General features: G+C 58.9%; 8 protein-coding genes and 1 non-coding gene across 9 annotated transcripts; 3 read left to right on the top strand and 6 right to left on the bottom strand.

Annotated features, from left to right (window-relative positions):
- Positions 1-473: 473 nt before the first annotated feature.
- Positions 474-1,697, bottom strand: A1Q1_07258 (protein component of the large (60S) ribosomal subunit, Rpl2bp; the record flags this gene model as incomplete). Its single annotated transcript, XM_014327494.1, has 3 exons — positions 474-1,071; positions 1,488-1,639; positions 1,692-1,697. The coding sequence occupies 3 exons, from the start codon at positions 1,695-1,697 to the stop codon at positions 474-476; spliced, it is 756 nt and encodes a 251-aa protein (XP_014182969.1).
- Positions 1,698-3,205: 1,508 nt separating this feature from the next.
- A1Q1_07257 (proline-tRNA ligase) lies at positions 3,206-5,575 on the top strand (the record flags this gene model as incomplete). The annotated part of the gene is made up of 3 exons (XM_014327493.1): positions 3,206-3,490; positions 3,550-5,352; positions 5,402-5,575. 3 exons carry the CDS (start codon positions 3,206-3,208, stop codon positions 5,573-5,575), a joined length of 2,262 nt encoding a protein of 753 aa, XP_014182968.1.
- Positions 5,576-5,850: 275 nt separating this feature from the next.
- On the bottom strand, positions 5,851-9,021 carry A1Q1_07256 (coatomer zeta subunit (zeta-coat protein); the record flags this gene model as incomplete). Its single annotated transcript, XM_014327492.1, has 8 exons — positions 5,851-6,071; positions 6,138-6,157; positions 6,232-6,460; positions 6,649-6,859; positions 7,276-7,864; positions 7,920-7,947; positions 7,997-8,350; positions 8,415-9,021. The coding sequence occupies 8 exons, from the start codon at positions 9,019-9,021 to the stop codon at positions 5,851-5,853; spliced, it is 2,259 nt and encodes a 752-aa protein (XP_014182967.1).
- Positions 9,022-10,483: 1,462 nt separating this feature from the next.
- A1Q1_07255 (uncharacterized protein) lies at positions 10,484-12,359 on the bottom strand (the record flags this gene model as incomplete). The annotated part of the gene is made up of 3 exons (XM_014327491.1): positions 10,484-10,888; positions 10,958-11,805; positions 11,846-12,359. 3 exons carry the CDS (start codon positions 12,357-12,359, stop codon positions 10,484-10,486), a joined length of 1,767 nt encoding a protein of 588 aa, XP_014182966.1.
- A 529-nt stretch (positions 12,360-12,888) lies between these two features.
- A1Q1_07254 (uncharacterized protein) lies at positions 12,889-14,591 on the bottom strand (the record flags this gene model as incomplete). Its single annotated transcript, XM_014327490.1, has 3 exons — positions 12,889-14,366; positions 14,415-14,421; positions 14,463-14,591. The coding sequence occupies 3 exons, from the start codon at positions 14,589-14,591 to the stop codon at positions 12,889-12,891; spliced, it is 1,614 nt and encodes a 537-aa protein (XP_014182965.1).
- Positions 14,592-14,858: 267 nt separating this feature from the next.
- Positions 14,859-16,090, top strand: A1Q1_07253 (Guided entry of tail-anchored proteins 1; the record flags this gene model as incomplete). Its single annotated transcript, XM_014327489.1, has 2 exons — positions 14,859-15,234; positions 15,648-16,090. 2 exons carry the CDS (start codon positions 14,859-14,861, stop codon positions 16,088-16,090), a joined length of 819 nt encoding a protein of 272 aa, XP_014182964.1.
- A 342-nt stretch (positions 16,091-16,432) lies between these two features.
- Positions 16,433-18,317, bottom strand: A1Q1_07252 (thioredoxin-dependent peroxide reductase; the record flags this gene model as incomplete). The annotated part of the gene is made up of 4 exons (XM_014327488.1): positions 16,433-16,511; positions 17,009-17,450; positions 17,782-17,885; positions 18,280-18,317. 4 exons carry the CDS (start codon positions 18,315-18,317, stop codon positions 16,433-16,435), a joined length of 663 nt encoding a protein of 220 aa, XP_014182963.1.
- A 697-nt stretch (positions 18,318-19,014) lies between these two features.
- On the top strand, positions 19,015-19,124 carry A1Q1_t194. Its single transcript has one exon. It is a non-coding gene; the product is annotated as a tRNA-Tyr (tRNA).
- Positions 19,125-20,628: 1,504 nt separating this feature from the next.
- A1Q1_07251 (uncharacterized protein) lies at positions 20,629-22,428 on the bottom strand (the record flags this gene model as incomplete). Its single annotated transcript, XM_014327487.1, has 3 exons — positions 20,629-21,895; positions 21,949-22,209; positions 22,301-22,428. 3 exons carry the CDS (start codon positions 22,426-22,428, stop codon positions 20,629-20,631), a joined length of 1,656 nt encoding a protein of 551 aa, XP_014182962.1.
- Positions 22,429-22,496: the final 68 nt, after the last annotated feature.

The following is a 22,496-nucleotide window of genomic DNA, read 5'->3' as shown; positions in this document are numbered from 1 at the left end:
GCCTGAGCCTGAGTTTCCCCGCCTGTGGAGTTGGGGATCGAAGGTACAGTACAGCGCCTTTTGTGCTCTCTCGTGCCGGCTACAAGCTGCTGATGACGAGAGAGAGGAAGAGTTCTGAGCCGGCGAAGCTGCTGAGTCAGCTGTGTCCGAGGTTGGTACTTTAAGCGTACTTCAAGCTTGTTGACGTCCACACATAGAACCGAGCCGCCTAGAGGAGCACGCTGTTGTGAAGCTTCCTGTCGTTCGACGATACTTCTCCGTCCTTGACACCAAACAAACGGACGCCAAGGGATATCACTCAGTCGCCCTGTAGTGAGTAGTTCAAGCTGGAGAGACTCCAGGCTCGCGCTTGATGGTCTAGAAATGCAACTTAGATGCGCGTGAGACCCTTAAACATACATGCACAGCTACGGTCTCGTCTCCAGCTGCTAGGGACGATCGCTTCTCGAGTTCTTGCTACAGAAACGCGCAGTTTACTCGACAACGACCTTACCGGTCTTCCTACCGGTACGACGGGCAGCAATAAGACCAACCTTCTGACCGGCGGAGGCGTCGCGGGCGAGGGTAGAGGCCTTACCAATGTGCTGGTGGTTACCACCACCGTGGGGGTGGTCGACGGGGTTCATAGCAACACCACGAGTACGGGGCCACGAGTTGCGCTTGGCGCGCATGGCGTGGTACTTGCGGCCGGCCTTGAGGAAGGGCTTGTCGACACGGCCACCACCAGCGGCGACACCGATGGTAGCACGGGCAGAAGACGAGATGGTCTTCTTCGAGCCGGAGGGGAGACGGATGCGGGTCTTGCCGTCCTCGTTGTGGCCGATGATGGTGGCGTAGTTGCCGGAGGTACGGGCGAGCGCTCCACGGTCACCGACCTTCTCCTCGACGTTGAAGATGATGGTACCCTCAGGGCACTGGCCGACGGGGAGGACGTTGCCGATGGAAAGGGCGGCCTTCTTACCGGCGTAGATGAACGAGCCGGTCGAGATGCCCTCGGCAGCGATGAAGGTCTCCTTGCGGAGCTTGTAGCGGTAGGGGTCGCGGAAGACGACGGTGGCGAGGGGAGCACCACTGTAAAGTCAGCAAAATTGTCCGTTGAGGTCTCCGGGATGAAAGGTTTCCGCTGCTTTGGGTCTCAAAACTCCGTCAAGATTGAGCACGAAAGGGCAGATGCTGAAAGATGCGACCAGGCTGCGTGATACCGATGAAGGGAAGCACTGCCGACTGCTCGCGCTCCGCCTTGCACTCCGCTACGCTCGACCATCGCCCACCGCCGTACCAGTTCCCACTTCGTACACCAGTCGTTCCATCGCTCCCGTCCGAGTCCCTCCCTCTCTTCTTCTCGATGTCCTCCCAAGAGCTTTCCACCGTCGTTTTGCGCGCGCCGTCGTTCATGTCGATTGCAGTTCGGTTCTTCACTCCATATCCTGACCCAGACCCAGCTCCAGCAGAAAACCTTTCGATCCCGTTCCTTGACTCCTACTCACCGGCCGGCGTCGTGGATGATCTCGCGGACGACACCACGGACGTAACCGTTCTTCTCAGCAAAGTCGAGGTTGCGGAGACGAGCGGGGTTCTTGTTGTGGTGGGTGTGGGACTTGAAGATACCACCCGACTTCCTCTGGGCACGGATAACACGCTAATCGGGGTCAGTAACTGCGCTTTGACGTCGTCGAATCTCGGATACGTACACCCATTTTCTGCGGAGGTCGTCAGCACGTCTGTTATGCGAAGGATGTCCTCTGTTACTCACGACTTTTTTGGTACTTGACGGTTGAGTGAAGAGCCAACAATCACGACCTCGCTATGCAGAGCCAGGACGATCCTCCGCGCGAGACCTCGAACGGGAGCAATTTTCACCAACGGTACCTAATTTCGCCCATCGCCACCGATTTTGGTCGCCAGCTCGAGCTTGGGACACTGCCCAATCAGAGCGTCCTGAGGGTTGAACCACCACGTTTCCTTAAGTCCGAAAGTTTCGATGCGAGCACGCTCGCTGCATCCAAAGCAGCATTCAGACCTGACCAACCGCACACTTCATCACAACCTTGACAGCTCTTGCTCGCCGTGTCTTTGTTGCTATACAGCTTCCTCGCTCCACATGCTGCCGCTAACGTGATCCTGCCGCTTCGGGTCTGCACAACGTGCTTTCCTGCTGCCTGACTGGAAATATTATTGGCATCAACACTGACAAGCACCCCTCCTTTCTAACGATACGTGCACGCTAGCTCAAGCCTCACAATAATCATAGTCCTCGCGCGCAAACGCGATGCGCATGCTTCGTTATATGTGGTCAGCCTGAGTCGATGACTTTGTTAGGTATCGCAAGGGCAGAGGTCGTTATGGGGACTAGCAACGCTGTGACGTATTTCGAATGACAACAGCAGATTATACCGACCTTTGCTCGCCGAGCACTTGTCGTGGTTGCACCTCGACGCCGTATGACTCGACAACTTCGCTCCCGAAGCCAGCAGATATTGCGTGGTCTCTCATCGCATGCACTGCTGCCCGGCCACGTCCCAGCGCTTATGTCTGTCCTGCAACAGACGATTGATCAGTCCGGGTTTGCTCGCAAGGTTAGGCCCGGATGCATAAATATCACGACATTATTCCAGACAAGAGAATGCATGCCATACAGTGATGCCGATGAACTCCGCGCCGCTGTCCATACAAAGACAAGAGACCGTGAGCTACTCTAGTAGAACTGGGATTCCCCGGGGTTGCCGAACTTTACCGGCCAAGGACCAGTGCCTGTAGTGCCTAAGTCCGTCCTCTCGACTCAGCTCCGTGCTTGGAGATGGCCGGAACCCGGCAGGGTGGGGGCTTGAGAGCGGGTACCTCTAAGTCGAGTCAGGAGACACATGACGGCGGCGAAGGTGCAAATAATACAACAAGACCCCGAGCTCCAAGCTGTAGTCTGCAATACGAGCCGAAGGCGGCCGGCGGTCGCTTATCATGAGCCTGCGGACGATCACCACAGACAGTCCTTTCTAGATCTTAGTACGAGGCCCGGAATCCGGGGCCACGGATTGCTTTAGTGCACAATGAAACGCGGCGCGCAGGGTGTACGCGCCAGGCACAGACAATTACGTGTACCGGAATTATTTCGTGCACGCATGGACTGTTCGACTAGGAAAGGCAGGTGAGACCAGGTCGACTCGCGCCGGCATCGACAACAGCATCCAAGCCGTTCTCCCCGCTATTTATGCTCTCACGCCCGTTCGCGGCATTCATTAAAGCAGCTCGAACTCCTACTTTACAGGCTCCGACCGCCTCGCTACTCGCACGCCGCACTTACTCAACCCCCAAGAAGCTTCGCGTCCCGTATCCAGCTATGGCGGCCGTTTCCGACCAGGAGATCATCTCGAGGCTAGGCAAGCTTAACATCGCCGCCCCCGAGGTCCACAAGCACGCCGCCGTTCAGGGTGGTGCCGAGTGGCGCGCCGAGCTTGACAAGATCGGCCAGAAGGGTGTTCAGCTCACCAAGACTGTACGTCTCATGCTCCGGCGCTTAGTGATGGAGATCGGTTAGCTTACAATCGCGTGCAGCTCCTCTTCAAGCCCAAGACCGCGAAGTCTGCCGAGCCCACTCCCGTTCTCGTTGTCGCCAAGGACGACACCGAGACCTCGTCTGGCCCTCTCGGAGCTCTCCTCAAGCTCAAGGACCTCCGTCTCGCCGCCGCGGACCTCATCAAGCAGGTCATCCCCTCTGCCGAGTCCAAGGACGACGTTTCCGCCCTCCCCCTTCCTTCCCCCGTCCCCTCCACCCTCTTCATCGTCCTTGACAAGGCCGTTGCCTCGTCGTCGGACCTTTTCGCCCTCCACCTTACCACCTCCGCCTCGACCGTTTTCCTGAAGGGAACCGACGTCAAGGCTTACCTCGAGTCCATCGCTCCCTCGCCTGAGGCGGTCCGTGTCGTTGACTTTGCTGAGCTCAAGGCCAACGCCCCTGCTCCCCAGGCCAAGGCTGCCCCCAAGGCTGCTGCCAAGGAGCAGCCCAAGAAGGCCGCCAAGGACGACGACCTCTACGAGATGGCTATTCAGCACAAGAAGGAGGAGGACTTCCCCGGATGGTACACCGACGTTGTCGTCAAGGGTCAGCTGATTGACTACTACGACATCTCGGGATGCTACATCCTCCGCCCCGCCTCGTACACCATCTGGCAGACTATTCAGGAGTTCTTCGACGGCCGCATCAAGAAGCTCGGCGTCCAGGACTGCTACTTCCCCATGTTCGTCTCGCAGGCCCGTCTTGAGCGCGAGAAGGACCACATCGAGGGCTTCGCCCCTGAGGTCGCTTGGGTCACCAAGGCCGGAAAATCTGACCTCGAGGAGCACATTGCTATCCGTCCTACCTCGGAGACCGTCATGTACCCCTACTACGCCAAGTGGATCAAGTCGCACCGTGACCTTCCCCTCAAGCTGAACCAGTGGAACTCGGTCGTCCGTTGGGAGTTCAAGAACCCACAGCCCTTCCTGCGTACGCGTGAGTTCCTGTGGCAGGAGGGCCACACCGCGTTCCTCACCAAGGCCGAGGCCGACAAGGAGGTCACCGACATTCTTGACCTTTACCGCCAGGTCTACGAGGACTACCTCGCCGTCCCCGTCATCCCCGGTGTCAAGTCGGAGAACGAGAAGTTCGCTGGTGCCGACTACACCACCACCGTTGAGGGCTTCATCCCCACCACTGGACGTGGTATCCAGGGTGGAACGTCGCACCACCTCGGCCAGAACTTCTCCAAGATGTTCGAGATCAACGTCGAGGACCCCAAGGCTACCCAGGCCGACCGTGAGGCCGGCAAGGACACCAAGGTCAACGTCTACCAGAACTCGTGGGGTCTCTCCACCCGTACCATCGGTGTCATGGTCATGACCCACGGTGACGACCAGGGTCTCGTCTTCCCTCCTAAGGTCGCTCTCACCCAGGTTGTTGTCGTCCCCGTCGGTCTCTCGAAGGGCGAGGGCAAGAACCAGCCCATCTACGACGCGTGCCAGAAGCTCGCCGACGAGCTCTCTGCCGCCGGTATCCGCGCCACCGCTGACCTCCGTGAGGGCTACACCCCTGGCTGGAAGTTCAACGACTGGGAGATGCGTGGTGTTCCCCTTCGTCTCGAGCTCGGCCCCCGCGACATTGCCGCCGGCACCACGCTCGCCGTCCGCCGTTACGACAACTTCAAGGAGTCGTACCCCCTCGAGGGCATCGCCAAGACGGTCGAGGGCAAGCTCGAGGACATCCAGAAGGCGCTCTTCGACCGCGCGCTCGACAAGTTCAACGCCTCGGTCCGCCCCGTCACCCAGTGGAAGGACATTGTCCCCACCCTCGACGCCAAGTGCGCCGTCGTCATCCCCCTGGTGCGAGGACCCCCAGTGCGAGGACGACATCAAGGAGCGCTCCAAGCAGGAGGCCATGAAGGGCCAGGACGAGGACTCCAAGGCCCCCTCGGCCGGCGCCAAGTCGCTCTGTATCCCCTTCGACCAGGACCGCTTCGGCAAGTTCCCCGAGGGAGAGAACCAGAAGTGTGCCCAGTGTGACAAGAAGGCCAAGCGCTGGGCCCTCTTCGGCCGCTCCTACTAAGCGGTCTCTGCCCATGGTGTTATCATTTGTATTTTCTGGGTCATGCATTCAGTGTGTGGGTGAGATTAGTTCGAGCTGCAACCGTCCGGTGAAAGGAGGGACCACAATGCTCGGCATGGCCACTGGACCGACCGGCGATGGTATAATCCAGTGCGTCGGACACAAAGCCTCCCAGAGGAACTCGCCCCCAATCAGGCGCCTCACTCGAGTGCCCAGCCGGGTTACGAACATAGCGGATATACATAAAGAGAACGAGGGCATCTGTCTGTCTGTTTCTAGAGTTGCTGGATGCGCGCCGACACACGCTCCTTGAAGGTCGAGTAGGCGTTGAGGAGCGTCTGCTCGTTGATAACGATATCCGTCGTGTCGGGCCGGGGACGCGTGACGCGGCCAGCGATGGCAGCGGCGTCCGTCTCAAGAATAATTCTGGTTGTCAGCTGGAAGGCCTGTTTTGGGAAGCCGCCGATGACACCTCCTGCACTCTTCCTCGGCCTTTCTGCAGCGGGCACCTGGGACTACACTGGGGGCACGCAAGCTTTATGAACGGCAGCGCTTGATGTACCCAGAAGTCCGGAAGTGACGCTGAGAACACGAGAACCACATAGACCACAAGAGAGCCCCAGGGAAGATGTGCTGGCACAGGGGGTCGTACTCACCCGTCGTCGATCGTCTCGTCAGCGGCAAGGAGGACGAGATCGAGGCTCTCGAGGACATTCCTCTTCTCGATCTGTCCGCGGAGGAGGAGGGAGACAGCGTCGTGGAACGCAGTCAGCGTTTGCTGAAGCATGAGCTCGTTGCTCGTCGCGAGCGGGCCGACGATGTGGAACTGGAGGTCGGTCGATGTGCGCGACAGAATGACGTGCGGGGGCAGCGGGTGGATGTCGCCTGTAATGTCAGCTACACGACCTGCCTGTCACAGCTATCTGCGAGCGGGACGACCAGTTTGGTCGATCACTGTCGATGTCCTTTCCCGCGCTTTGTCTTCCCCGCCGCTTGTTACCGGGGAAGACCGCCGAGGAAGCCAACATCGGCACGCCGCAGCACAGACATGAAGCCAAGAACGCATGACTCACCAGCTCCTCGCCGCGTCTTCTCCCAGATGCTCTTCTCGAACGCCCGCTGCTCCTTCAGCGTCTGCAGTCCCGGCATCCCCGGGCCGCCCGCGCCAATGTTCAGGTCCTGCGCCGCGAGTCCGTGGGGGGGCTTGTAGTACTTGGCCATCACGCGGTTGCCCTCCGAGTCGAGGACGAGCAGCGCCGTGACGTTATAGAGCGATAGGTTGGCCTGCTTGTTAGCTTACCGTAACACGTGAACAGCTCACCATCTTGACGGGCCGAACGAGTGCAGACGAGGTTGAGTCGGAGGAGAGAGGCAATGACTAGATACGAGTGACGCTGCCTGCCAGCCGAGATTGTGTCGAATGTCGAAACGCGACCCGTGATTGTTACGTGGCACCCTCAGGCACGGATAATAGTATCGGATTACAAACGAATCGTAATATTTCATTATCAATGTCGTGGGATGATTTTACATGCGTCACAAGGAGTATGGCAAGAAATGAGAATACTACTATGAACAACTGTTGATTGAATCGAACGGCGGGTTATATCCTACACCACATAATGCTGAGCGTATATCGTATCCGAGGGTATATCGTGGGTCATGAGCTTCGTCTCCTCAAACTACGCATCCTGGCATACCCCGTCGACGTCAGGCGCCATCGAGACACCTTCCAAACCCAGAGAATTATGTCTAACTCCACTCGGGCACGGGTAGAAGCCGTCGTCAACGTGGGACTCCAAGCCGGCAGGCGATCCCATGTCGGGCTTCGCCTCAAGCTCCTTGATCTTCGCGCGGCTCTCCTCTTCCTCCTTTGCCTTCGCAGCCTGCGTCTCATCCAAGATCCTGATGGGGTCTCCGATGACTACGGAGTGGCCAGGGATGAGGGCCATGGCCACAGAGCCGATGGTCGAAGTGAGGACACCCGTGAGACGTCGTGAGAGCCAGTTGAAGCGCTTCGCGAACGGCACGAACGTGTCGATCACGTCGCGCACATCGACGACATCTCGGACGTGCGTCGCTTTGCCGACCTCATTGAACTCAACAATGGTAGAGACAGGCAGGTCCCAGTGCAGCAGGAAGTCAAACTCCTGCAGAACCGACGCAACGATCGAGTGTAAGTACGACCGCGAAGCATAAGTCGAGTTGAGGGAGTCGGTCGAGACGTTAGGCGACAGACTGTTCATCCTCGGCTTGATGATCGACGGGAAGAGCGTCAGAGAGATGACGCTGCTGGTTAGCTTGCTGCAGAATTTTGCTCCTCAGCTGAGGAAGCCTAACTCACTGGTCGATGAGAGCAACGTGGTAACCCTCTGTTTCAAGTCAGCAACGTACTGTGACGGGTTTGCTCGTCGCACTCACCATAGCACTCCATGCAGCCAATGTCACGGCACTCAGCCGATACGTCCCACAACTTCCACCAGCCGTTAGGGTCGGCATTGCGCCTCCTGATGAGTTGCGGCCCCGAAGACTGAAGCCACTCATCGACCTGTCCTGACGGCGAGACCTGAATGTCGTGGGCCTGGTCCGCAGCTAAGTCGTCCGAGTCAGAGCCTAGGAGGGCCCGACGGGCATAGCTGGTAACGCTTCGAGCGTGATGCAGGATCGACGACGGCGTGAAGGATGGCACATAAGCAGTCGCGAGAAGCTGCAGGAGGGCGAAATGGGTGAGCACGGACTGCCTCGAAGACAGCCGGACGAGGGGGTGGTCGTAGACTGATGGGGTCAGCACGAACCCACGTAGACGACGCCACAAACGGCGCCATGCTGTTTTACTTACCGCAGTCCCCCTCAAACCACTGTTCAATGACTCGCTTGACCTCTTTTCCGTGCTCGGACCAGGCAGCGTTGTCTTCTCCCTCCTCGAATTCACTTCCACGGTACAGGACACGGTGGATATCGATAAGGGCGTCCAATGGCTGGCCAGGGATCCGCCACATATCAGAGTCCCAGCTTACCGGTCCTCCCGAGGCCTCAGACTGCTCGTACGCGGTTCCGTCGTAGTTTTCCGGTCGTGCGCCGGGAGGTGGAGGCGGGCATTGACCTCTAGGAACACTGGGGAGCTGTGCTGAAGGCGTCAGAGAATCCGTTGTGGGGTTCTCCGAGTATGTGCGATAGTGATGCAGGGCGTGACGCAGCGCTGCGAGCGAAGTTCGGGATCCGGAGCCGTAGAAAGAACCCCGGTGGTATGGAGTACTTGCCCCAGAGTACATCGAGTTGTTGATCGATGGGTGCCGGGAATGCAGCGACTCTCCGCCAACTAGCGGAGTCGAAGCCTGGGCAGGCGAATAAGCTGGTCGATCATGTATGTAGAACCGAGGTTGATTCCGAGAAAGCGTCGGATGCGGCAGGTCGTACTCTGACGACGCGAAGGTGAAATAGGACATGGTGAAGGGCGAACACGGCGATCCAAGGGCTTGAAAGAGGTCGTGTGCTGGTGCAGTAGTGGTGGCGGCGGTGGTCCAAGTGAGACGTGGGCTGGGTAGTGTCTGCGCTGGGAGTCACGAGAGCCGACGTCAGACTTGTTTGCGAAAGGGGAAAGAGAGTGTCGATGGGTAGGTCGAAAGGTCGTAGCTTGAAATCGAGAAGACAAGAATATGAGAGTGGTGAGTGGCCAAACGGACAGTGAGCGGCGAGTTTGTCGATGTCAAGGAAGAATGAGAGGGATTTAATGTAGAGGAAGGAGAGTGACAGAGTGTGATGAGGTGGGATGGAGCCCAGTCGTCGATCGATGGGGCCTCATACCGCCCTCACCGCAACGACGCTCCAAGGGTGAACCCAGGCAGAGGTCAGCAGCCAGCGGCGCCAGAGCTTAGAGCTTAGGGGCTCGGATGCAACTACGGCCAGTGGCAAATTCAGCGAGTGGTGGCGCGCTGATTTCAAGTGTGCCTGACTCATTAGGAAAATTACATATTGAACTGGGCTTGGGGTCGTTTAACCAATTGCATTAGTGACATACGCCGGCCGCGAATCGCCTGGCTGGTCTGGCGTGGGCTTCGCCCGCCCCCGCAGGCGTAAAACGATGGCTACCCTGGCCCTAGGCGTTAGGCAGGCTGTGCTATGCACACTAACCTCTGTATACGACGTCATCCGGCCCCTCTCGCGATGCTTGTTGACCGAGTACCTGTCTGTCAACGCGTCAATGTTTTCGCCCAAGCATTAGCTGGATCTCTATGGTCCCGGGCGTGCCGGCGCCGCTTTAGACTCTTTCTCCCCACCCTTCTAGCGCAGCCTGACGTGCCGGGCCCGGCTTCGGGATGCTTCTGCGACACCATCGTGTACATCCATCCCCTCAGGCGACGTCGTGTGCGCCGTACATCGTCAATTCGAGGGGATTGGCGGAGGCGTAGACGTCTGAGGCGCTGAAGGCGCGGGGGCGGCCAAGTCTGCCCATCCCCCGGACTCATTGGCATGCTCGTCGGGCAAGCGATAGGCGTCGGTTATGCATAGGGAACTGTGCGCATGGGATTGCAACCGAGCAGGCTGGCAGGCTTGCAGGGCGCCGCTCCACCGCTGCGGCCCACAATCCAAGCGGCATGCGGGGCTCAAGTACGTATTGCGCGTATTGCGGGGTTCGGTGAGTGCACAGGTGCGTTCATGCACATGCGCCTTACGGCTCCTCGCTGTGACTTGTCAAACAGGCTCTTAGCGCTTCGTTCTGGCCGTCAAGCTCCATCCCCTGCAGTCGAACCTACGCGCGGTGCGCACTACGGCAATGCGGTACTGCGGTGTTCCACCCTTTACGCTGCTATGCTGTAGGTGTTCCTCGAGTTCCTTGGCACCTCGAGCTAATCTTGAGCCCAGTCTTCGGTCACTTCGCCGTCTGCGAGAAGCATTCCACAGTGTGCACTACTCCGGCATATCCGGACCCAGCTTCCGGGAACTGAAACGCAGAACACTTTCAGAGGGGGCGACTTGCGGGTTTCTCTTGCGACGGGGCAGCACTCTCCCTTTGTGAAATGCTCCATCAAAGTTCCTAGAAGCGTCCCCAGACCTGAAAGATTTTGCTTGCGCGGTCACCATAAATGTAGAGTTGGACGGACTTGCGCCGCAGACCCGGTCTAGTCTGTTGGCCCAGCGGGTGATGATAGATGTCAGCCTGCTCGCTCGAAGGGCGTTCAAAACTGCTGCAATCTCGGTTTGCAGCAAGTAAGACAGCTTTGTGTCAACCTCCGACCTCTCTGTCTGCAGCCAGTTGAACATTCTGGTGGCAATGGCACATACATACAACAAATTGCGCGCTAGCGCTAGTCTCTACACGTATACCTGGACTGCTCCCAGTCCATCTTTCTGGGCCCACTGGCCATCGACCAGAACACTCACATGCTCCCTCCCGCACCCCTTCACTGGGCAGTGGAAAACGTGTTCGCGGTTCTTGTTGCCACTACGCGTCTTGCGCCTCTTCGTGGGCGGAGCAGTATCCTCCAACGGGCCGGCTGCAAGTGCCGCCGTGCACTTGCCGTCCAGCAGATGCCCACAACGAAGAGCGAAAATCCGGTCGTTGTCGTCGCGAGCGGCCGATCCCAGTCGAAGGGGCTCGGGGCACGCTGAGCAGGAAAGGTAGGGCTTGATCTGCTGCTTCACTACATCCCCAGTGTCATCCAACACGATGCCGCGCTGCTTCTCGCCTTCCTCCACCAGCACCTCAGCGTCCCAAGTGCGAGCGAAGCCACGCTGAGCCACCGGAACTTTCTCGGGTGTCACCTTTGCGAGTACTGTTTGGATGTCCTGTACTGGCTGGGCGCGGGGACCGCCCCCCATGTGGTTGAGCGGGTGAAGGAGCGCATTCATTATGTTCTCAGCCCGGCCGAACAGCCCGCCCAAGCCCTGGATGTACGTCTCGTGGGCGGCTGCAGCTCCGAGGTTGCCAGCGCCAGGGGCAAAAGCGCCGCCAAGACGAGCCGCACGTGGTGGCTGGATGCGCTCGCGCTGTTCCTCGACGGGCTCGTCGCCACGTAAACGAAACCGCATGGTTGGACGACCAGGGGCGAAACGAACCGCACGATCTCCGGCGCGGAAGACAGCCCCGCCGAGCCCAATTCGGGGGACAGGAGGGGGAGGAGAATGAACCTCCCGGTCCAGGCGGTTCTGCACGTTGTCTCGGTCGCCGTTGTTCACACGAGCAAGATCTTGCATGGCTTCTCGACGCTGCTGAAGAACTTGGTCCAGCTCTATGCGGTCAGAATTATGGAGATCATCACATGCACTCACCCTCAGACGCACGACGAAACTCGGCATGATCGATACGTGCTCTAGGCGTACCTCGCACGCGCCTCGAAGTTGCGGGACGAGCAGGGGGCGCAGCTCGTCCACCAGTGACTTCAAAGTCGTCATCGCTGTCGTCACTCAGCTCAATGACCTCGTTGTCACGGGGTCGCGGGTCATATCGCTGTCGACTTGGTCCAGCTCCGTTGGGGATACTGAGAGTTGACCTAAAGAAGGAGCGGGGCTGCGCAGTGGCAATGTTGTTCGCCCCCGGAGTCGAACCCCGAGACGAATAGCTCGATGAATTGGCAGTTGCCGTGGATTGAGCCGCGGCAGCGACCGAGGAGGAACTAGATGCCTGAGCCGGGTCGAGCAAGCTGCGAGGTCTCGAATGCAAGGGGATGGTTCGTCGATTGAGGCGAGATGGGGAAGACGGTGTGGTAGCTGAACGCGACAGAGGCTCGTCTTCGGAGTCCGATGCGTCGGACGCTTGGTTCGAAAGATCGATAATGGCGGGCATCGCTTCCAGCTAAGTTGCGAAGTCCAGCGGCAAGTGACAGGTGCAGGAAGGAAGACAGGTGCGTGCTGATCAATGCACTGAAGCAGGTATAACCATTTGCTGATATGCCGAGCTGGCAGTAGAGCCAGCGATGAGAGTCCGTGGGAGTCGGATGCCGATTGTTTGCGAAATCACGCAGTACGCGGGGGGCGCTCCGGTCAATGAGTTGAGAAGATGATGAGAAATAGATTGAGCTCGGCTGAGTTTGTTTTGCAGAGCGGTTGAGCTAAGGCACCCTGTTAAAAGCACACCCCCGTTATGGGTGGATGCGGGTGGAGGTTCAGCATTTTGGGTGGCAAAACATCTGATACAGTCAATCGTCAAACAGGGCGCTGCGGGTGACTGGACGTGGCAGAGCAAGAGGTAGCGTGTTACATAAGGGTGCTGGCAACACAAAAGAGAGACTAGTCATACAAAATCCATACCTAGGGGTGAGCAAAAATACGAATCATCCGTAATACAGAACGATGGTGAAAGAATTGGTGGCCAGTCATCGAGGGGCTCCGGGAGTCCGCTGTCCGTAAACTGCTCTTCGCGGAGTAGTGGCCGGTTGGGGTCTCCGAGGCGTGTGAGTCGAAGTGGCAGGAGTCGGTGCAACTGCCACGCTTGCTGCCTTGGCAACAGTGTCGGGGGTTTGTGATTTGGTATCGGCAGCCGCAAGCGCACGGAGCATGTGAATTGGGTCTCTCTGAGGTTCGCGAGCGGGGCCGCCCACTGCACTTTCGACAGCGGACGCGGGCTCTTCGCGGTCATCGTCTCCCGGTGGGGCACCTTGCTTGCGCAGGTCGGAAGCAAGGGAGGCGTAGATGCCGTCCAGGAATCGCCGTGCTTGTGCAGCATAGGCGGCAGCTTGATGTGTGCTCTGGTGGAGAGTGTCGACTTCGTATTCGACTTCGGTGAAGTCCGCGGCTGTCCCGATGTCCTCGTCTCCCATTGCCATGATGCCGTCCGTGATCCGGCATGCGTCCGCAAACCAGCCTGACAACACCGGCTCCTCTGGGTGGGCGACCTTCGTCCGCAGGCTTCTGATCACACGGTCTTGCTCGGCGTTGGCGTGGGCCGCTATCCGTGACCAATCCCGATCCTCAGCTTTCATCCGCTTGATGATGCCTTCCTCTTTCGCTTTGGTCGCTCGGTTCTCGACATTTCTCTCGTGGGGTCGGACACCGTTCGAAGTTGATGCGGAGGTGGGGTCGCTGTCATATATATTCGTGTCAATGTCGCCCTTGGCGACGTTGGCGACAAATAGGTCGATGACATCTCCGAGCAGTCGGTCGGCTTCAGGATCACGAGCTCGCACTTTTCCCTTCGAGGTGTGTTCTTCGTAAGCTCGCTTAGCACACCATGACACGAGCCATCGCACTTTCACGGGGTCCGGGAGCTCCACGGGAATATGCCTGTGGAATTGGTGCGGTTGCACGCTGGAATGTGGGTACGTCGGTTCGCCGCGGCCAAACGATGTCGATCCGCGCTGTCCCCTCAGTCCCAGCGAGGGTCGAGCTTCCGTGACTCTCTTCCTGGGCTCGTGCTTCCTGCGATGGACGGGGGTATCTGGTACCGGTAAAGGTTGGACAGAGTCGACGTACTGCCTTCCTTCCAGGATAGACAGACGGCCCGAACGTGACGACCCAGCGATGGATTTTCGACCTTGTCGCGGTCGGCCGGGAGATGGCGGGGGAGCGACGCTCGGCCGAGGCCGATTGTACGGCTTGAAAGTGAGATGCGGTACAGACTTCTTCGGCCCAGGTGTGAAGGTGCTCCTCGCTCCCATCGAGACGCTTTCATCTTCGGAGTCTGAAGCAGCGGTAGACAACTGCCGAGCGATTCTTGAAGGAGCGGGAGACGCTATTCGGGCCATCTTGGCTGCCGTTGATTGTCGTCGTCGCGCGGGTTTCTTCTCAGATGGTGGGGGTGGAATGTCGATGTCCATAGCATCGTCCGTATCACTGATCGGTCTCGGCTTGAACGCTGTGCATGCATTAGCTACGCGGCTCCAGCTGTTTGACCGTGACGTACAGTGTTTCTAGAGTCAGCACAGTTGTCCTAGGAATTGTGGAAACATACCTGCTTCCGCGTCTTCTTAGACGCGCCCTCGGTCGCATCGTGGCCTCGCTTGCGGCCGTTAGCCGCCTCGGATCGGGAACTATGGGAATGCGGTGTTCGTGACCCCGAGGCTGCCGATCGCGACGACATGGCACTGAGAGGCCGGCTGTGGTCGCCGTTGGACAGTTAGGAGCCGCGACGTCTTCGGCGGCGATGGTGGATGGATCAACTTTGGTTCGGAGGTGTCCTTGTCCTGTGACGATTGTTTGTTTATGTCTACCGTTGTGTACATGCAGGCTCGGCGTCTCACTGCATGCGCCGAATAATCATTAGCGGAACCAAACCACGGTCGCGATCCGGTAATGTTACATTATTCCCATACCACTTTCTGCATTTTCTCCACCACGTGGCGGGGACATGTCCGAGGATGACGTTCTACGATTCCATCGACGTCCACAGATCAGAGGCGAAGCCGCTGTCTATCTGTCGAAGACACCGTTCTCTTTACCTCTCGACGACATGGCCAAGCCGAATCTCCCGGTTGTTATCTTCCTGCAAGTCTTGGTCACCCAGGTGATCGCTTGGGTTGGCAAGTCCTTCCTCCAGGACGTTGCCTTCAACGCGTACTCAAAGTTCGTGCTCGGTGCGAACGCGAAGAAGCAGCGAGAACTCCGCAAGCAAGTTCTCGCCGACAAGGCCGAGCTGCAGAAAACGTCTTCGCAAGACGAGTTTGCCAAGTGGGCCCGCCTCAAGCGCAAGGTGGACAAGGGCCTCGAGCAACTGGAGAAGGAGAGTGAGTACTCGGGCTCTGGAAGACGAAGTGTCACGGGGAAGACGAAGGTGGGAGCTGTTGGGGGAGTGTGCCGAGAGCACTGAGCGCAACTCTTGAACGAGCTTCTGCTGAGCTTCAATTGATTGTCATTGAGGATCTCCACCGCTCTCATCAGCCCGTGAACGATTCAGTCTCACGACCTACGTCTCGCACCAGGGCACGTTCTCCGCGGCATAGTGACGGCGGCCCCCGCCCGGCCGGCTTTGTTTTTCATCGTGCTTTAAATAAGACGGCCATCACGTTCATGGCGGCAGGTTGGGCCGGCACGGCCACATGATCTTGTCGCTCAATCTTCTCTGTTGACAATCCAAGCGACAGGTTGGGGAAGAGAGACAACCCTGCTGTCGTACGGTATCAGCCACGGCTAACCACAGATAACACAATCAATGCGTCGAAGGCGGCCTTCGCGACTCGCTTTAGCTCGCTCATCTGGTTCATTACGACCGGTCTCCAGCTCTTTGTTGTCTGGTGGTACCGCAAGAGCGCCGTGTTCTGGCTTCCCGAAGGTTGGGTGCCTGGGTTCATTGCCTGGCTGCTTCGCTGGCCGAGCGCTCCTAAGGGTGAGTGGCAAGCTAACAAGCACCCCAGAAAGCTGACGACAGGTGCTGTGAGCTCCGCAGCTTGGGCTACTGTGTGTAAGCGGGTGCTGCAGTCCGCGGAGGAGGTCTACACCGCACTCAAGGAGCCCGTGCCGGCTGCTCCTACGCCGGTGCCCGTCGCCATGCCCTCCGACGAGAAGGCGCGCCCCTCGTCGCGAGCGCCCACGGGAGCTAAGATCGAAGAGCTCCCTGAGGTCACCGTTGAGGAGCTCGACTGATGGCGTTCCAGCGTTGCGCGATCTGGGCGATGAGCGTGCGACCATGTAACACGATGACGGACGGACTAGACAACTTTCTTAGACTGCATGTATACCAACAGCCGCTAACAAGCAACAGGCGTCCTATCGATCCGACTAACACTAACGATATAAACATTTTCTAATTTTTCGCTTACACCCGTCTAACAACATCTAACCACATAGCTCCCCTGTTGTCCTCAGTTACTCCAGTCGCTGAAACGACGGTGGTCTCGGCACTTCGGTGACCTCGTATGCCTCGATCCTCGCAGGTTACATCATCGCCCCGACGAGGCCGATGTCGCTGGCATGACCGATGTAGAATCAAGCCCTGGCGCGCTTCGCGGGCTTCTCGGCCGAACCGGGGGCCTCCCTCTTGTTGGAAGCCGAGGCGTCCTCGCCGCTGGAACAGTGTGAGCGAATCAGATCTTGGGCAGGGGATGATGCGAGGAATGTGAGGGATGCGCGGAAGTCTATCGAGGTGAGTGGACATGATAAGGAACGCCAGATAACCGCGCCGAGAACGTCAGTGGGCGTCACGCCCCAGCGCTGAGCGCTCTTGGCCGCTATCGGCCGGACTGATCGCGCAATCTCGATCTACGATAACGGAACGGTCCCAGGAGTCCAGGAAATTTCAGGAAAACACGCTGTCTTTCTTTCTGCTCATTCGAGGGTCTCGCGCGGGCTCCACACGTCGGTGGCTCGCCTGGCACGTCACGTCACTGTCCGCAGTGGTACGTGGTTTTAACCTCTCGAGAATAAAAGATGCACAGATTCCATCTAAGGTGTGGTCTAATGAATGAATTTTGGATGTGGTGGTGGTGTTGCAAGTGCGCGCTCGCCGCTCCTACCCCCTAGAGCAGAGCAGAGCCAGCGGCGCAGGCACAGGGAGACGCTTACTGCTTGGAGAAGTACTTCTTGGCGTCGGCGGTGTCGATGGTGTCGGCACCCTCCTCCCAGTTGGCCGGGCAGACCTCACCGTGCTCGTCGGTGAACTGGAAGGCCTTGACGACACGGATGGTCTCCTCGACGGAGCGGCCGACGGGGAGGTCGTGGACGTGCATGGCACGGAGGGTGCCCTTGGGGTCGATGAAGAAGGTGCCACGGAGAGTGATGCCCTCCTCCTCGAGGAGAACACCGTAGGCCTTCGAGACCGAGTGGTTGCGGTCAGAGAGGAGGCCGAGGTTGAGGTTGGGGCCAAGGCCGCCCTCCTTGCGGGGGGTCTGCGACCAGGCGAGGTGGGTGAACTCGGAGTCGGTCGAGAAGGCAATGACCTCGGTGTTGATGGCCTTGAACTGCTCGAGGGCGTTGTTGAAGGCGAGGATCTCCGTGGGGCAGACGACTGAAGGTTAGCTCGGAACGAAGTTGCTGTAGCTGGAAGTTCGAGTCAAGATGGTTTCGGGGGCCGCTAACCACCCCGCAGCATATCACCACGCCCCCCATAGCCTCCTGCCCTCGAAGTATACCATCAGAGCAAGCCCTCACAGTAGGCTACGCAGAGCAAGCGAAAAGGAGAGCAAGTGTGGCACTGCGGACGTGAGGCGGACGGACATGTCCGATAGTCCGTTTCTCCACCCGAACTTCTTCTTACGAGCTTCCAACTCGATTTTCTTCGTCTTTTCGACACTTACAAGCTGTCCGTTAGCATTCTGGAGCGTTTTAAAGCGGCTTACTGTAGTCCATGGGGTACGAGAAGAGAACGACCCACTTGCCCTCGTAGTCGGAGAGCTTGACCTCCTTGAACTCGCCGTTCTGGACGAGGGTGCCCTGGAAGGCGCTGGATGTCAGCGGAGCTGTTGCGCTGCAGAGGATGGAGAAATGCGGGAGCGACAGAGAGCAGGCCACGAACATGCGAACGGTGCAGAGCGAGCAGAGGCTCGGAGCAGGCCATCAGAGCGCCGAGAGGCCCTTTGAAGGCGACGGAGCCGGAAAGTCCGCGGTCCGACGAGACGAGCAACTACAGCTTCTTCTCCCTGTAGCAGCGCCACTAGAGACAAACTGGAAAGCCGCAAACCGTCATAGCGAAGCAGCAGACTCGGCGCTGATACCGTAAACGCTTATCGGACTTGTGCTGCTCGTTGCTGAATAACCAGCGTTATAGCGCTCGTTCTGTCGCCTGTTCCGTCGCATGTACCGCATGCTGCGTCGGATCTATTGTCGAATGTACTCACGGAGCGGGCTTCTGGATCATGGCAGAGGGGGCCGACATTTTGTTTTGATGTAGATTGTGTGTTGTCAAAAAAAGACGGTGGGGAATAGGTCGGAAAACAAAAAGCCCTTATGTACGATCGGGGACGGCGTGCACTGGTGCGGTCACTGTACGGGCACAGGAAGGGCAGTCGGCAAGCATCGGAAAAGCCCCCGAAAAATGACCACTTGCCGCTGCAGCTTGCGCGCGTCTGCCGCATTTTGCCAGCGTGTCAACAATAACGTCACTTGTGCTTCGGATTGGTTGCCCGGGCTGCCTGGGCTTGCAGGCTTGCGCCTTCTGCCTTTCGGCGCCGTGCTGGCTAGCTCGGCGAATACAAACGTGCCTTTCCAACATGAACTGGACATGTGCTCCCTCAGCTGGAAGATCTGCATGCGCAGACAAAATCTAGTCAGCCAAGAAATGAGACGATGAAAGCCGCAATCAGCCATATGCTGAGTCAGCATGCGAGTTGCGCCGTGTTGCGTGAGATCTCCCGTGGCTATCAACTTCATCGAGTCCGCAACTGGGCTTGCTTACTAAGCCGACGAGTCCAGTCAACCTCGTCAGACTACTTGTCGGCTTCGACTTCCTTCCATCTTTTCGGACGGCCTCGGCCGCCTCGGATCACGTGTTACACGTGCCGCTCACGTGCTCGACAAAGTCTGGCGCGGTTATACTCCCGCTGCGCCCCTCACGACCAGCAATTCCTCTTCGCCTCTCTATAGCTCAGTTGGTAGAGCGTCGGACTGTAATTGGTTATCCAAATCCTCCCACTCGATTGAGTGAGAAATCCGCAGGTCCTGTGTTCGACTCACAGTGGAGAGACAAATCTTTTGCCCCTTTTTCCCCTTCCAGTCCTATGTACCGCTCACCTACACATCCGTTCCAGCCAAGTGTCCGAGTTTGGCAAGTCTGCAGCCTCCGACGCACGGGTCACCCCGACCCATCCTGACCCCTGTCATCAGCTGACTCCCGCAGCCCGATCAGTCCTCCTCCTCTCAGGAGAGAGTGATCGCCGCCCCGCCCGTCTCGGGACAGGCCAATTCATCCACTCAGCGCCGAGGATTCGGTATGACGTCAACCTGTCGTCTGCCACTTTGTTCACATGTTCCTCTTCCCCGCCGGCGACTACCCCCATCCTCGCCTAAATCGACGCGCTGCCTCGAAACGGGACAGCTGCGACATGACGTTTGGGCCGGAAGAGCATTCAACGTGCAGTGTGCCTCTAGCCACGGGGTGCAGGGTGAGAGCTGTGAGCACCGCAGACGCCGGGGCACGAGTACACGAGCCCGGCACCCCCGCGCCTCGTCCTGGTGCACGAGCAACATACACTGACGCCTGTGCTTTCTACTCCTTCCGCACTCGAGCGAAGGAGAGGAGGACCGGCGCTTCGCCCGCTGAATTAGCAGGCATTGAATGGGTAGCCACATTCAAAGCAAAGTTGTTTCGAATTTCTGTCAGAATAAGGTCCGCTAGGTCCGCTGCAGTAGGTCCGCCAGGACCGCATTCGCCAATATTGAAGATCACCTGCCCACGCCACGAGCCGCGGGCACGAGGCCCTCTGCCTATTCAATGCAGCTGCGCACCCACTCCGGGTACCGAGCCCGGTCCGCCGATCGCGTCAGGCTCTTGTCGCCATTCAGCTGACTCTCGCCTTGGGACTTGCGTACCTCAAAGAAATGTGCTGGGCTCGGGCATCGCACCGAGGATAACACACGCGTTTGGCCACCGCGCCAGTTTGTTAGTGGCCAGTGGCCCAGTGGCGAGAAACGAGTAACATCGTGGGAATACGCATGCTGTGCTGAAAAGTTCGGACCCTTGCTTCGACTGCGATGCTCTGGTCGGCGATGATGGGCACAGCACTGACGCTGCACAGATGCGGCACTCAGCTGACTGATGCACTGGTCCTTGCGCTGGCCCACCGCACAAGCACTGACCGCAGCGTCCGTGGCTGATGGCGACGTCGAGTCGACCTTTGCAGCTTGGTTCATTTGACTTCTTTCATACTTCTTCTACGGTCTGTCGCAGGGGTGGCTGGTCAGACGTTGCGTTGTGCGTGTGACTACTATATGAAAACGGATTCGAGCGATGCGGGCAGGTGGCCGATGGGCTTGGCCTCGCCAGTACAGGGGCTTGTGGTTACAACTTGAACTCTTTGTTCTCGATCTTCGTTCCTCGCTTCCTTAAAACTTCTTGAATGGATTCGAGTCGGTTACGTTCCGATGTGTGTTTGGAAAGAGAAAAATGTGACCCAGAGACACTAAACTATAAGAGAACTGGAAGAAGAGATGGAGAAACCCGAAAGCGAAAGGAAGGACGCAGGGACCTCTCAGAGATCCATGTTGTCGATCCCGAAGGCAGGCTCGTCATTGTCTCTCCTTCGCTCATCGGCCTCCTCAGAGCTCGACTTGCCACGGTTGTTGAAGCGCAGCTCGTCCTCTTCCTCCTCGGCACCGCCGCGAACACTCGAGTCGGGCAGCTTGAAGCTGGCCCCTCGCTGGCCAAACATGCCACCGCCGATCATGGTCGCGCGAGCGGTCAGCGAGAGGGGCAGGCCGCGGTTCGGGATGGGAGACGTGCCAGTCGGGGTGCCGCTGTGGAAATGTAATCCGTTCATGTCGGCACCGAGAGAGCCGAGAGATGCGGGGGTCGCAGGTCCACCGGGACCAGACGAGACAGATGATCGGCGTCCAGTAGCGTTGATGCCCATGGGGCGCGACAGGCCGTGGCCCTTGAGGCCGAGCGTGTTGGGGTTGGGCGAGGTGCCGAGCGAGTCCGCACCGTCCATCGAGTTGGTCGAGTCCGAACCCGGGCTGGCCTTGCGGTCCTTGAGTACAGAGCTCTCGCGGAGCGAGGAGGGCGTGAGCGGCGGAGGGTTGACGCTGGGCGAGCGGGGAAGTTCCCGAGAGCTCGACTTGGCCGAGCGCAGGAGGGGCGAAGGGCCCGAGGAGGGCGAGAGAATGGCCGGCCAGAGCGATTTGTCGTTCGGGAGCGACCTTCCGTGCGCGTTCGAGGGGTCCATGTGGGCGAGAATCGCGGCAGCCTCGAGCATCTGAACCTGCTGGTGCTTCGACATCGAGATCTGAGTGGGCTCGCGCCAGTGGGGCGAGTGCTCCCAGCGATGCTTGATCAGACACGAAGGATGACGGTACTCCTTGGCGCAGCTCTCGCACTTGAAGACCATGCCCTTTCGTCGCCCCTTGATACCTCCAGAGCCAGTGCCAAGCGCAAGCTTCTCCCACTCGCCCTTGTACTCGTTCTCATCCTCGATCTCCATGTCGAACTCGGCGCTGCCGCTGCGGTTGCCTGAGCGGTCCTCGTCGTCACCGTCAAACTCCATGTCCAGCTCCATGTCATCCTGGGGGGCCACAGCGGGGGGAGGGTTGACATGGATGGGGGCGCCGCCGGCAATGCCCTGGCTTGGGAGCGAGGCGGCGATACCATTGGAGCGAGCGCTGCTGGTCCTTCCTCCGGCGCCAGGGCGGCGGTCGGTCTTCGCGAAGTCGAAGAGCTGCGGGGACCCCGAGAGGGCGGCGTTGGACAGCCTGCGACCGGGAATCGCCGATCCGCTCTGCGAGGAGGAAAGAGTAGGGCGACTGAAACGGGGTGAGCACACAATGCTCGCAAGAATGCGGGAAATCCGACTCACGTGTCCTTCAGAAGGCCCGAGTCACCAGTCAGACCGAGCTTGCCGCGTCCCAGAACGCCCGTGGTGGACGAGCTCATGCGGCGCGCCTTGGTGCCGGGAGTCGAACCGGTCGTGCCATTGGGAGGCCTGGTCGCGGAAAGGTAGGAAGTGGCCGGGACAGAGGAGCCAGGCTCAACCTTCTTGGATTGGTTGGAGGCGGCAGCCTCGGCGGACGAGGCTTTCGCTGCAGCGAGGGACAGGAGGTCTGTGACGGTCAGGACACTGCGATGTACAATGCGGGTGTCAGGAAGCATGGCGCATTGAGCACGAGCACCGGGTGGCGATCGGGGAAGCGCGCGCGGTGGCGACTTACCAAACGCGTGTGCATGCATTTCTCCGCCATCCTTCGCGTGCTCGCACGGGGGCAGGAAGCTCGGGTGCAGCAGGTCGGCCTTGGTAGGCGCCGGCGACGATGCCTGGGGGAGGTCGACAGGCTGTCATCGTGTGAGACCGGTGTACGGAGTGTTGGACGGCGGGTACAGGCAAGGGGGTTGGTTTTGGGGTGGGCA

Source organism: Trichosporon asahii (genome assembly GCF_000293215.1).
Source record: "Trichosporon asahii var. asahii CBS 2479 unplaced genomic scaffold scaffold00009, whole genome shotgun sequence".
Classification (NCBI taxonomy): Eukaryota; Fungi; Basidiomycota; class Tremellomycetes; order Trichosporonales; family Trichosporonaceae; genus Trichosporon; species Trichosporon asahii.
This window is presented reverse-complemented; position numbering and strand designations above follow the sequence as displayed.